Here is a 12,743-nt window from a genome sequence, read left to right as displayed (position 1 = left end):
ATCTAGATTGAGACCCGGCAAGCTGGGAGTGTCTTATTCGCCACACTCAAACACACCGTACACACACCTCTTTTAGACTCCCCTCTTTGGCATTCATCAAAGGCGAATCATCCCGATATCCTGCTGTATGTCGATTGAAAGGATCCAGCTAGGCCGATCGACCACAGCCTAGCCAAGGGAATCGCGATCAAACACACCGTATCAAAGCCCAGAACCAGAATGTCGCAAACTGACAGATCCAACAGGGGGGTGGAGAGTCAATTCTGCAGCTAACCCATTGAGAGCAACCCTTGGCTGCATTTGAAATTACTCTTGCGCCCAAAGAGTTCTAGGCACGGCCCGTTGCGGAGCCCCGACCATTACTTGGGCCATTTCCGCAGAAGAGGGCATCTCGAAGCTCGATACCGCCTTGTTCACGCCGATTGCTTGTGCTTGTACGAATCAACTCCATATCACTTGCCAAGAGATTCTTTTTCGTCTCCTTCTTATCGTGGGGAGAAAGGCGTGGACAACCGTAGCACAATTTCCGGCACATGTGTTGCACAATAGCTCACGTCATGAAAATCTCCCGTCAATGGCCATGGAAGCGGCCGACAGGCAAGGAAAGACAGAGACGGTGTGCCGTTCCACACGGAAAACCAGGCAGCAAATGGCGCCAATGGACGAGACAACGGGCTCGAAAGACAAGCGCCGGATGGCGTCGTGCGGCTGGACGATGTACACAACAACAACAACAACAACAACAACCTTCCTTGCTTCCTTGAATCTGCGGTCCGACCTCAGCCGCAGCAAGAGATGTCCGCATTTGTTCCACATCCTCCGCGTGTGACTGGCCGAATAATCTCGGCGGAAGAGTTGCCCGCGTTATCACCACCGAAGCCCATCGTCGCTCACTGGCTCGCCCTCTGAGCAGCACTGAGACATGCATGTGCTCTTCTGCGACCTTTCCCCGCTCTCATGCGCAATGTCTTGAATATCAAGGTGTTCCGCCAATCCCTGAGTAAAGGGGTCTTTTGCCGTCTCCCCCATTGGTCGCTAGTCCCCGGCATTTGACAGACGTGCAGCTCCTCCATCTCAACAGGGAAGCGATCAGCGCCCTTCAGCCGGCTGGAGTTCAGCCTCTCCCTCGCAGATGCTCCACACGGCCGAGATGGACAGAGCAAAGTTGTGTCCCGGAGAGAGCCCCAAGGCTAATGCGAGATTCCCAGACAAACGACGAGCTGCAGAGTCATGCGTATGAGCCGTCCAACGATGAGCCACGCTCATGATCGCAAAAGTACTAATAATAAGCCGCGGGCGCCCCCTCCCGTGCTTATGGTTATTTCCAGTGCCTAGCTTTTCTCGTTAATTTCTGATCAGGCAAATCCCCTGGCTCCGCCTCATCATCCACATTGCCCATTTGGTCAGATTGATTTTAAAGAGCCCACATATAACTGGCCATGGCTTCTGGGAGCATGAGCATGCTGGATCCAAGTTCGGCCGAGCACCCAAAGGGCCGTTCGAGCTTAGACTACATCAACGCAGCCATCATGGAGCGTCCAGCAAGTCCGACGCCGCAGAACAGAGCCCCGAGGAAGCTGATTCTTTGTTTCGACGGCACGGGCAACAAATTCCACGGCGATGACAGCGACAGCAACATTCTCAAGATCTTCCGGATGCTTGATCGCACTGCAGATGATCAGTATCATTACTACCAGCGTAAGTGCTTGGCGACGCGTGCGCGCTCGCGCCAGAGTTGCCATGAACGAATCTTCAACTTGCGCACAACTGACTCTATTCACCAGCTGGTATTGGCACGTACATTGTGTCCTCTTCACTTTCACACACTAGTCTGAAAGGGCGGATTCGGTCATGGTATCAGAAAGCCAAAGACTCGGCGGTTGGTTCGTCCTTTGACCAACATGTCGTCGGGGGCTATCGTTTCCTCATGCGCTTTTACAATCCTGGGGATGACATTTACATGTTTGGCTTCAGTCGCGGCTCATACATTGCCCGCTTTTTGGCTGAGATGCTCGACTACATCGGTCTCCTGTCTCACGGTAACGAAGAAATGGTGTCGTTCGCCTGGAAGGCATTCGCCAACTGGCAGAGTCGCCGGGGTGGCGACAAAGATGAGAAGCTTGCCGAAGAAGAAGAGAAGAAGAAGCATGAGATGTACCACTTCATGAAAGGCTTCCGTGAGACTTTTTCGCGACCAGTGGGCAGGATCCGATTCCTAGGTCTGTTCGATACAGTCAACTCTGTGCCTCGGTTTGAGACAGCATGGATGCAGCGAAGCAAGTTTCCGTACACGGCGCGTAGTAGTGCCAGAGTCATCCGGCATGCAGTTAGTATCGATGAGCGACGTGCCAAGTTTCGACAGGACCTGATGTATCAGCAACACAACAACAAGCGCCGCCGCAATACGCACGGCCACTGGAAGAAGGACTTGGGCCACATGCTGGGCCATAACCAAGACGATGAATACAGTGGAGAAGTAGACGGCGGAGAAATAATGCATAACCAAGGCCGAGGCAGACGGCCCAGCCAACAGTCGACAGCAGCGGACGGGCGGCCGTCGTCGGCAAATCCACAAACCAACAAGTATATGCCATATAGAGCCAGGTCAAGATCTGCTGCTCGCCCAGACCGCCGCCTGTCGGTGACTGGCTGCAATGCCTCGGATCAGCTTTCTGTCGAGGAGTTTGAGGATAGCGGCGAACAAGACATTGACGAAGTATGGTTTGCCGGTGGCCATGGCGACGTTGGGGGCGGATGGCAGACCGATTTCGTCGGCAGCAAGAATGCAAGCCATGTGCCTTTGATATGGATGGTCCGTGAAGCCATCCGTGCCGGCTTGAAGTTCGATCTGGAAAAGGTCCAGGAGCTGGATTGCTTTGACCTGTACAACGAGTTTGGCAGCGCCGGCGTCAAGAACGGCCGGAGAGGGCCAGAGAGAGGGCCCGACATTCTTGTGAATCGGGATGGCGAAGAGGAAGCAGAGCCATTGGCACCTTCAAGCCCAGACACCATGGCCGACGAGGACGACCACGATTTCAAGAAGACGTTTGTCGAGATGATGCACAAGGCACATCTCGCGAAAATCCACGACTCGCTCGTCTATGGCGGCGGCCTTTCCACAATGGCCGTCACCGCCTGGAACATGATGGAGTGGATGCCATTCCGCCGAATGGATCTCCAGGCCGACGGGACTTGGAAGCCCATCAACTGGCCACTGCCACGCGGAGAAGTGCGAGACATTCCCAACAACGTCCGCGTCCACGGCAGCGTCATCCGCCGCATGCAGATGGATGAGAGCTATCGTCCAGGCAACTTGATCGTGGGCGGAGGAGGCCGAGGAATGCGTCATGCACCCGAAGAGTATGGCATTGGTGAATGGGTTTGTGTGCAGGAAGAGGGCGACCCCATTGGAGAGATTTGGGTGCGAAAAGGCGACCCTGTGAAGCTGGAGATTAACAAGAAGAAGAAGAAGAAGAACAAGTCAAAGAAGGAGAAGGAAAGGGAAAAGAAGGAAAGGCAGAATTAAGCCATTTATGATTGTTTTGGATGAGCTACGGGAAAATGCCGTCTTGTGTTTTGTGTTTTGGGTTTTGCGTTCATGGTCATACCCCAGACGGAGACGGTTCCGTCATGTTAGTTCGTATTCTATACCAGCCTAATAATTAGCACCTCAACCACTGAAACTACAGCGTTGTCTGCACTCGGCATACCTTGCAAAAGCGTCATTGCCCAAGATATATGCGAAACGAAACGAGGAAGTCGATTTTCAGAGTTGATGAAATGTGTCCATCGTGAATCAGCAAAAGTTGTAGCTGATGCTCTGGAACAATGGAAGCAACTGGAGGCCATAAATGGAGCTGTGTCACGTGGGAGCTCCTGACCTGAATCGCCTCCTACAACTTGTGCCTCGACCAAACAATTCACAACTCCTGCTTGACCTCTCAGCATCAGATGCTACTTTACCTAGGCACTGTCAACGACCCGAAACGATGAATTGACCGACTCTTCCCTCTTCCAAACCACCTCCACCTCTGCAGCCCACGACTAGGCCGTTGCATTCGCAATGCCCGTGCCAACCATCTTCTATCTCCTGGAAAACGGCTTTCCACCCGTCATCCGCGACAATGCCTGGAACATCATCTCCGCCGTCGCCGCCGTCGCATTCCTCGTCCTTCTCAAGCTCTACTCATCGGGCAGGTCGAATCCCTCCGAGCGCAACCTCCACGGCAGAGTCGTCATCGTCACGGGCGGAACGAGCGGGATAGGGGCAGAAGTGACATACGAGCTGGCAGCTCGCGGCGCCCAGGTCATCTTGCTGACCCAGGTCCCCGCCTCCGACCCTTTTCTCGTCGAGTTTATACAGGACATTCGGGACAGGACGGGCAACCACCTGATATACGCAGAGCAGGTGGATCTCGCCAGCCTGTACAGCATCAGAAAGTTTGCCACGAAATGGGTCGACAATGCCCCCCCTCGAAGACTGGACATGATTGTGCTGTGCGCATCGACCATGACGCCGCCGGGAGGGAAACGAGCCGTCACCGAAGAGGGCGTGGAGGAGATGTGGCAGGTCAACTACCTTGCCAACTTCCACCTCCTAAGCATTCTCAGCCCGGCTCTCAAGGCGCAGCCCTTTGATAGAGACGTCCGCGTCGTCATAGCGACATGTTCATCGTACATTGGATCTCCTTCCTTGAAAGAAGGTCTCGCAAATGCGGAAAAGGACTGGTCTCCCGGCTCTGCATACGCACGAAGCAAGCTCGCCCTCAATGTTTTCGGCTCCTACTTTCAGAAGCACCTAGACGCATACAAGCGCCCCGATCAGCTCCCCATGAACACCCGGGTCATCTTTGTGGACCCCGGCCTCAGTCGGACACCCGGCACGCGCAGATGGCTGACCCGAGGCTCGCTCATTGGCCTTGCGCTTTACATATGTTTCTACGCCATCCCCTGGTTCCTGCTCAAGTCGCCTCACAAAGGCGCCCAGTCGATTCTGTACGCCGCCATGCACGGAGACCTCGGGCGTACCGGCGGCGGCAAGCTCATCAAGGAGTGCATGGAGGTAGACTTTGCCCGGAGGGAGATCAAGGACGACGAGATAGCAAAGAAGCTGTGGGAGGAGAGCGACGCCCTCATTGAGAAGACGGAGAAGAACGCCGCAAAGAAGAGAGGGCAGCAAAAGGCCAAGGAGGCTAAGCTGGCCGAGGAGAAGGAGGAAAAGGAAAAGGCAGCCGAGGTAGAGAGCTTGGTAGCCGCGATAAAGAAGGGGAAGGAGAAGGAAAAGCAAAAGGAAAAGGAAAAGCAACAGAAGCAAGGCGGCAAGGGCGGCAAGGGCGGTAAAAATGGCAAATGATTGATTCATTTATTTTTCCTTTTTTTTCCTTTTCGGTTTACTCATAGACAATGATGCAGCATGCGTTTTGCTCCATCAATCGCATCAATAGAGATGAATTTCTGGCGCTGATCCTCATGCCAAAGCTATCTGGTGTCTGCTACTCCGAATGAACCTCGGCTTACTAAGGCCGGCGCCCAGCAATTCCATCATAGCGACTTCATGCAGCTAATGGCGGCATCTTCATCCTCATCCCTATCCTCATCCTCACTATCCCCTACCTATAACGCAGCACTCAATTGATCACGTTGAGCCTCTTTATGACCCCCCAAAACACCCCTAATCCTCCAGCTGTTTTATCGTTCCACACCAAGCCAACCACAACCATCACCATCACCATGACGCCCTCCCTCCAGTCCATCCCAACAGCCACCCAGCTGCAAGCAATATGGAACAAGCACGCCGCGCCAGCCCACAACGCATCGACAACGCACCCCGTCTTCTTCACCGAAAGACTGCGGAAGCCTTCCGTCGGCTCAGCGATTCCGGTGCCAGGTGCGGGATCCAGTCCCGTGGCGCATGGCTATGTGTATCAAGAGGCGCGGAGTGCAAATGCGCCCAAGTTGTGAAGGCATCTTGTACTGGGTAAGTTGCGGTGATGTGGTATTCGGGGCTTGGGTTGCTGACCTGTCCTACGGGGTTTTTAGGTGTTGGCATTTGATTGTATTGTTTCTCTATGAAGGAGGTCAGTTGGGTCGGTGTGGTTGTTGACATGGCATGCCGAGCAACAAATGTGCATTTTGTTGGCTTCAAAAAGGTCATACTACCAAGTACTATTATTATTATTAACCAAGTAATATCTGCTTGCACATTGAAACGAAATAGCGTCGTGTTGTAATTATAACTCAAAGTACTTTCAGCGTTAGGTTCCCATTGACCGCAAATAAAACAAAGAATTCCGCGTGAGGCGTGCACTCTCCCTTTGACTCCCAAAAAAACAGCAAATCCCTACTATGAATACATGTTTGCAGCATCTAGGCTTCGCTGCTCTGATCAAACACTGATAAAAAGACAGAAGAGAGGAAATTGAAATCATGATAAGCGTCATCTTCGTGTTTAGCCCTTGACTGAGATGACAATAATCATGATGATGAGAGCCACAACCAGGATCAGGAGCGCCATGAGCTTGACGTTCTTCCACCACATCTGCCGCTTCAGCCCGCGGCTCCGGACCCGGAAGTCGCGGGCGCTGCTCCCCAGCCTGTCCGTCTTGTCAACAAGCAGATCGATCCTCTCGCCCCGCTCGAGCAAGCTCTCAATGTTCTTCGTCATGATGCCTCTAACATCGTCAATCTCGCGCTTCGCATTACCAATCGCGTCGTTCATGCCGCCGCTCGTCGTGCCAAACTCCACCATCAGGCTCTTCATCTCGGCGTTGAACGACCCGGCGCCGTAGTTTGGCATCTCGGCAAAGTCGCTGTGCTCGGGAAACTTTTCGAAGAATCGCTTGCGGATCTCTAGCAGGTAGCCGAACGGAACGCGCCGGCCCAGCGACCCGTCGGCGATGACGAGGAACGTCAAGCCGCCGGCGGCCGGGTGTTGGGGATAGTCTGACGGCGCCTCGGCGACATAGTGAATCTGGTTCTGGCCGTGGGTGTAGGTCAACTTCTGAGGGGTGGTGTGCTCAATCTTTGGGAGGATGATGGAGGCGAGCGACGAGGTTTGTGACGAGGCAGAGGCTGTGCATTCGGACAGGATTGTGGTCCTGTGGGCGATGCAGGAGCTGGTGATGCCTTTTGTTAGCGAATGCCGAACAGAGCAAAAGCCCCTATAGCTTTAGGGAGCTTCAACGTACTAGAGCAGCGGGGTCGCAGAGGAAGAGGACGCCATTTTGGCGATAACAATCAGTCGCCCGGTGTAAAGATGTTGGAATCTCGAGTCTGGTGTTTGTCGGACAATGTTGGGGCGAACAAAGGACGTAATCGACGGAACCAAGGCACAACGGAGTGATTGTAGGATGCAGGCAGCTCGCTGAAACTATGACGAAACTGCGTCTCCAGTTGGCCGCATTGGCTGCAGGTCCGCCGGCCAAACGCTAATCCGCCTCCGGCTAATCTCCGAGAGGCGCCCATTGGATCGAAAAGTTTGTGATTGAAATTCTCACCAAATGGCCCAGCTTATAGGGTAGGCCGGAGTGACTTTTTGCATCAAAAACTCAAGTTGTTTGTCCATCCATTGTGTCTTTTTATTCTTCCCATTGCAGCGGCAATATCATGATACCTGCGTCCTGTCCGCTGCCGTCATGAGAGCTCTGGCCCAGAACGGCTCCTTCAGAGGCCAGCTTAGAGCGGCCTATCTGCGCCAACTCTCAACCACATCTCACTTAGCAAGGCTGCAGCCGCCAAAGGGCAGTAAGCCAAAGACGTTCAAGCCAAGACTGATATCCCTGAAAGAGGCTCTGAGTACCGGTTCGAAACGGGAGGTAAAGCCTGTGCCTCATTCTCGAGTTGATTCGGTAAGTTTAACCGCCTACTTGATGCCGTGGGTTATATAGAGGATTGCCGTCTCACATTTACACAAACACCAGGTTAGCCAGGGCCATGATCCCAACACCAGACTGCGGCTCGACGTTGGCAAGTATACGGGCCGCCACAAAGTCTTCCGCTCTACCGTCCTCCATCGCTTCCAAGTTGTGCTAAACTCCTTGGGCGCGGCACAGCTCGGCGCCTCTGTCGGTGAGGATGAGCTGAGTCGGCATGCGGCGCTCTTCATGGACGCCATCGATCATGCCTTTTCGTTGGCAGAAAAGGGCGTCACCCGTCGTGACAAGAATCCCATGTTTTGGAATCTGCGTGATGCCTTTATTAGCAAGGATCTCAAGGGCCTGAGCAAGGAAGTCCAGTACTCGTTCCAGTCATTCATCGTTGGCCAGCGGTTTTCCAAGGACATCCAGGACAGTCACCGGCGCTTGCTGGACTTTCGATTCCCGCACGAGTGGTTCCCGGCGACAAGGGCAATGCAGCGAACGATCCACGTTCACGTTGGGCCCACGAATTCCGGCAAAACCTACCGCGCACTCAAGGCCCTTGAGAACTCCAAGTGCGGAGTCTACGCAGGTCCCCTTCGATTACTTGCCACCGAGGTGTACCAGCGATTCAAAGCCAAGAATATCCCATGTGCTCTCATCACGGGCGAGGAGGTGCGGATTCCCGAAGACTCGGATCAGTACTTTTCAAGTTGCACAGTGGAGATGATTCCCCTCAACACCCGGTTCGACGTCGCCGTCATTGACGAGATCCAGATGATTGCTGATGCCGATCGTGGAAACGCTTGGACGTCTGCCGTGCTTGGAGTGCAGGCTAAAGAGGTCCACGTGTGTGGCGAGGAGCGAGCCGTCAAGGTCATGCAGGCCATGTGCGCCAGCATTGGAGACAAGTGTGTCGTTCACCGATACGAACGTCTGAGTCCTCTCAAAACCATGGACAAGGCGCTCAATGGAGACTACAATAGCTTACAGAAAGGAGATGCCATTGTCGCGTTCAGCCGCCTCAATCTTCATTCCCTGAAGCAGGGCATCGAGCAGAAAACCGGAAGACGCTGCGCAATCATCTACGGATCCTTACCACCGGAAGTCCGTGCCCAACAGGCTGCCCTCTTCAACGACCCAGAAAACGACTATGACTTTGTCGTTGCCAGTGATGCGATTGGTATGGGCTTGAATCTGGAGATTCGACGAGTGATTATGGAGTCTGTTACAAAGTACGACGGCAGCCAAAACCGACTTTTGACATTCCCCGAAATCAAGCAGATTGGTGGCAGAGCCGGACGATACAGGTCAGCACATAATCCCGACGGCTCAGTGGACGAAACAGAAAAGGTCGGTCTTGTCACTACTATGGACCGGGCCGACTTGAAAAGCGTGCAACGAGCTTTTCAGAAGAGTGTGGATGATATCGAGGCAGCCTGCATACAGCCTCCTGCAGGTATCGTGGAGCGATTTGCCTCCTACTTCCCACCAGACACCCCGCTATCCTTTATCCTCAAGAGAATCCAAGAGACGGCAACGGTCAGCTCCTTGTATAGGATTGGGCTGGGATCAGATATCCTGGAAATCGCAGACATTATCCAGGATATCCCGCTCACGATCCACGACAGGCTCACATTTTGCTACCTGCCTGTTGCTCTTCGTGCAGACAGAGCCATCGACGTGCTTCGTGCTCTCGCGCAAGTCGTCGCCACAAACTCAAAGGGGGACCTCCTCGACATTGAAGAGATACCATTGGAGTACCTGGATCTGAAGATGGAGGATTTCCAGGTCAAGGAAAAATATCTCGCCAAGCTAGAGTCACTGCACGTTGCCGTGAACCAGTACGTGTGGCTTTCGTACCGCTACTCAGGCGTGTTCCGCAGCCAGGCCCTAGCCTTTCACGTGCGATCACTGGTGGAGGAGAAGCTCATGAAGACTCTGGACCGCCTCGATTTTAGCGACGAACATCTGGAGCGCAAACGAAAGACGAAGCGCATGCTGGCCAAGTCTCGCGATGCCAACAGGACGGCGATTGGCGAGGGGGACGCGGACGAGGTGGAGCAGTTTTCGGATGACGACTACGTTCTCGATGAGGTGGCTGAGAGGGGAAAGCTACAAGAGCGGGCTGCGTGATGAATTTGGCTCTGGGCATCTCTCTTGCTTTGGGTCTTATGAACTATGGCTTGGTTGGTAAAAATGGGACGGCGATGAACTTTAGTTTTGGGTTTGTAGAAAAGGTGACGACATCCAACTTATTTGACTGGGAAAGAGAAAAATATGGGTTGTGTGCGAGGTTTCGAAAGCTGTACGATTATGGATATAGATGGCATCGACAAAAGAATGTATGATTAGTATAAAGTGAGGACATATCAACGGAGTTTGGATCCGAGAAGCGGCGTTTGTGAGTACCCAGGGCAGAAACTACACTGTAACAGCACACAGCTTTATGTATTATGTGAGTGAAGTCCTGCTAAATCAGGCAACTGAGGCGCTTGTTCATATAAAAGATTACTATACGTACATGAAGCTGCCAACGCAAAAGATTAGTCGTAGTTGGGGATGGGGATGGGCTGTTCTAGATGTGGGTGTATATCGATGCCGATGCGGGGTCTTTGATGATGTTAAATGAGTATTGACGTTGGCCGTAGCTTGTTATTAATTATTCTAATAGACGGGCGTTTATAAAAGTAATCATGGAAAGGAGTAACGATGCGGGTTCTTTGCATAAGGTACATATTATCTGGTGTCTGTTGTTGAGACAACATCAGCTACCCTGGATCAATGTGTCGATTTGAGTGCTGACTGCAGTTATACTCAAGTAAACCCCCCATGAGACTCACCATGAATTATATCAATGTATCTTCGGATCGGAAACATCACGTAGAGTGCATGTGAAAGCCTGGAAACTGTGTGTGGGGATTGTTAATGAGCCCGAGTTTCGGGTTGAGGTTGGCAACCTTTCATCTTGTGTAACCTGTGATGCCCGGGAGACGGACACGAAGCAAGATGAAAAGAACACGCCGACAAGGGATAAATGACCTGGAAATAAATCCAATGAAAATAAGAAGGCAAGTCAGAACAATTACCGACTCCATGCCTGTGTGAATTTGAATTACTCAACCCTCACCCATTAATTGCTTCGCCGTCATCATTCCGATCGCTTCAATTTAATCAAGCCCGTCGGCTGCACCCGATTGGCCGATTTACGCCCCAGGGGGTTCCTTAGTTGGGCATCCAATCGAAAGCACCAGCCCGACATTCTGGGAGAGAAAAACACCCTGTTGGTCATTTAATGGCAGAGCCTCTGCACGTCCTTGCCGAATCACGGGAGTTCAAATCCTTCAGTGGCTTTTTAGCGAAGAGCTGATGCTTGATGCTTCATGATCTCCTTTGTTTCCTCTTTGTTCCATCTTTCAAGGTTTTTTTTTTTTTTTTTTTTTTTTTTTTTTTTGACAGCAACACCACCTGCCAAGTACTATAGGTACCTGTACTTGTCCTTCTGCGGGTTCAGCTGCTGTAAAAGGCACGGGGCGGTACATTAGCCAAGTACAGCGCAGCCACTGAAATACACTTTGAGCGAGCCTCCCTCTTTGCTCTTGCTCTTCTTCACGCTCTTGCTCATCATCTTCCTCCTCCTTTCACGTTCCATCACTTCTTCTTCTTCTTCTTCTTCTTCTCTTCATCAGCTACAACAACAATATCAACATCTCCAAATACCGCGCTTTCGGATTAATTAATTCCATCTCGCGCTGCCCCGTTCCACCATTCTATACATCTATTCTATTCTTCTGCTTCTTCTTCTCCATTCTTCCTCCATCTTCACCCCCAGGGCTCGCAACTTTATCCATCCGCTTCACTCAACCTCCATCACCATCTTGCAACGCATTTCTTGACATCAAAAAGGAAACCACTCAAGTCCCCTCCAAGCAACGACCAAATCTTCCACCATGAGCGACGGGAGCGGGATGCACAGGGCCATGATCCGCTCTAGCCCCTACAGCTATCACGCTCCCAGCCCGCCCAAAATCCACATCCCCGTTCAAAGCAAGGCCGACATGGACCTGGTGCCCAGATACGACCGTGTCGACTCCTCCAAACTCACCCTCGAGGACTTCACCATCATCACCGGCAACAGGATCCAGAAATCGACAGATCGCTCCACACGCTGGAGGTATGAGCAGCGCAGAGAAGCCCAGCGCATTCTCGACTACCTCTTTCTGGGCCCTACAAGCATCATTCGGGACCACGAATTCCTGAAGCGAGAGGCCTTGACCATGGTCGTCGTGGTCCGTGACTCGAGGGCTCCCCGGAATCTCGCCAGCGTCGAAACCGCATCCGCGACGCTTAACCTTCCCTTTTGCTATGTAGACGCCAATGCCAAGCACCTGGTCCCGGCATTCAACCAAATTGTCAGCGTCATCAACAATCATCTTCTCACTGTGCATAACGTCACGGGGGGGACCATCCGGGGCAAGCTCCTGGTGACCTGCGATACGGGCAACATGCTCTCCCCTTCTCTCGTCGCTGCTTATATCATGTTCATGTTTGGGCAGGAGCTGTTGGAGGCAGTCCACTTCATTGGTGTCCAGCGGTTCTGCTCCAACTTTGATGATGAAGCCAAGGAAGCTTTGTTGACTTGGCAGGGGATCAACAAGGCCAGTATCGCCGTGGACAGGCGACGTCGCCTTGAACCAGACAATGGGGGAAATGGCCTCGCATCTGAATTCACCAGGGCTGAGGGCACGCTGACCACCAAACGTGGCCTTGATGACATGATGGATGGGGCGGAAGAAGACGGACGGAGCGACGGAGGTGACACTCTTGGTGACAACGACCGCTTCTCAGGCCGAGGGGATTACGCACCGTTTCTTGATGTCGACTAGA

At 52.7% G+C, this 12,743-nt stretch overlaps 6 protein-coding genes across 6 annotated transcripts; 5 read left to right on the top strand and 1 right to left on the bottom strand.

The window, feature by feature from the left end:
- Nucleotides 1-1,439: 1,439 nt before the first annotated feature.
- Triagg1_8062 (uncharacterized protein) lies at nucleotides 1,440-3,526 on the top strand (the record flags this gene model as incomplete). Its single annotated transcript, XM_062902867.1, has 2 exons — nucleotides 1,440-1,698; nucleotides 1,785-3,526. The coding sequence occupies 2 exons, from the start codon at nucleotides 1,440-1,442 to the stop codon at nucleotides 3,524-3,526; spliced, it is 2,001 nt and encodes a 666-aa protein (XP_062752907.1).
- Nucleotides 3,527-4,063: 537 nt separating this feature from the next.
- Nucleotides 4,064-5,353, top strand: Triagg1_8061 (uncharacterized protein; the record flags this gene model as incomplete). Its single annotated transcript, XM_062902866.1, has 1 exon — nucleotides 4,064-5,353. The coding sequence occupies one exon, from the start codon at nucleotides 4,064-4,066 to the stop codon at nucleotides 5,351-5,353; it is 1,290 nt and encodes a 429-aa protein (XP_062752906.1).
- Nucleotides 5,354-5,652: 299 nt separating this feature from the next.
- Nucleotides 5,653-5,961, top strand: Triagg1_8060 (uncharacterized protein; the record flags this gene model as incomplete). Its single annotated transcript, XM_062902865.1, has 1 exon — nucleotides 5,653-5,961. One exon carries the CDS (start codon nucleotides 5,653-5,655, stop codon nucleotides 5,959-5,961), a length of 309 nt encoding a protein of 102 aa, XP_062752905.1.
- A 487-nt stretch (nucleotides 5,962-6,448) lies between these two features.
- Triagg1_8059 (uncharacterized protein) lies at nucleotides 6,449-7,222 on the bottom strand (the record flags this gene model as incomplete). The annotated part of the gene is made up of 2 exons (XM_062902864.1): nucleotides 6,449-7,115; nucleotides 7,188-7,222. The coding sequence occupies 2 exons, from the start codon at nucleotides 7,220-7,222 to the stop codon at nucleotides 6,449-6,451; spliced, it is 702 nt and encodes a 233-aa protein (XP_062752904.1).
- Nucleotides 7,223-7,634: 412 nt separating this feature from the next.
- On the top strand, nucleotides 7,635-9,992 carry Triagg1_8058 (uncharacterized protein; the record flags this gene model as incomplete). The annotated part of the gene is made up of 2 exons (XM_062902863.1): nucleotides 7,635-7,847; nucleotides 7,920-9,992. The coding sequence occupies 2 exons, from the start codon at nucleotides 7,635-7,637 to the stop codon at nucleotides 9,990-9,992; spliced, it is 2,286 nt and encodes a 761-aa protein (XP_062752903.1).
- A 1,814-nt stretch (nucleotides 9,993-11,806) lies between these two features.
- Nucleotides 11,807-12,742, top strand: Triagg1_8057 (uncharacterized protein; the record flags this gene model as incomplete). The annotated part of the gene is made up of 1 exon (XM_062902861.1): nucleotides 11,807-12,742. One exon carries the CDS (start codon nucleotides 11,807-11,809, stop codon nucleotides 12,740-12,742), a length of 936 nt encoding a protein of 311 aa, XP_062752902.1.
- Nucleotide 12,743: the final 1 nt, after the last annotated feature.

This window comes from Trichoderma aggressivum, assembly GCF_033847375.1.
Source record: "Trichoderma aggressivum f. europaeum strain CBS 100526 chromosome Unknown scaffold_038, whole genome shotgun sequence".
Classification (NCBI taxonomy): domain Eukaryota; kingdom Fungi; phylum Ascomycota; class Sordariomycetes; order Hypocreales; family Hypocreaceae; genus Trichoderma; species Trichoderma aggressivum.
This window is presented reverse-complemented; position numbering and strand designations above follow the sequence as displayed.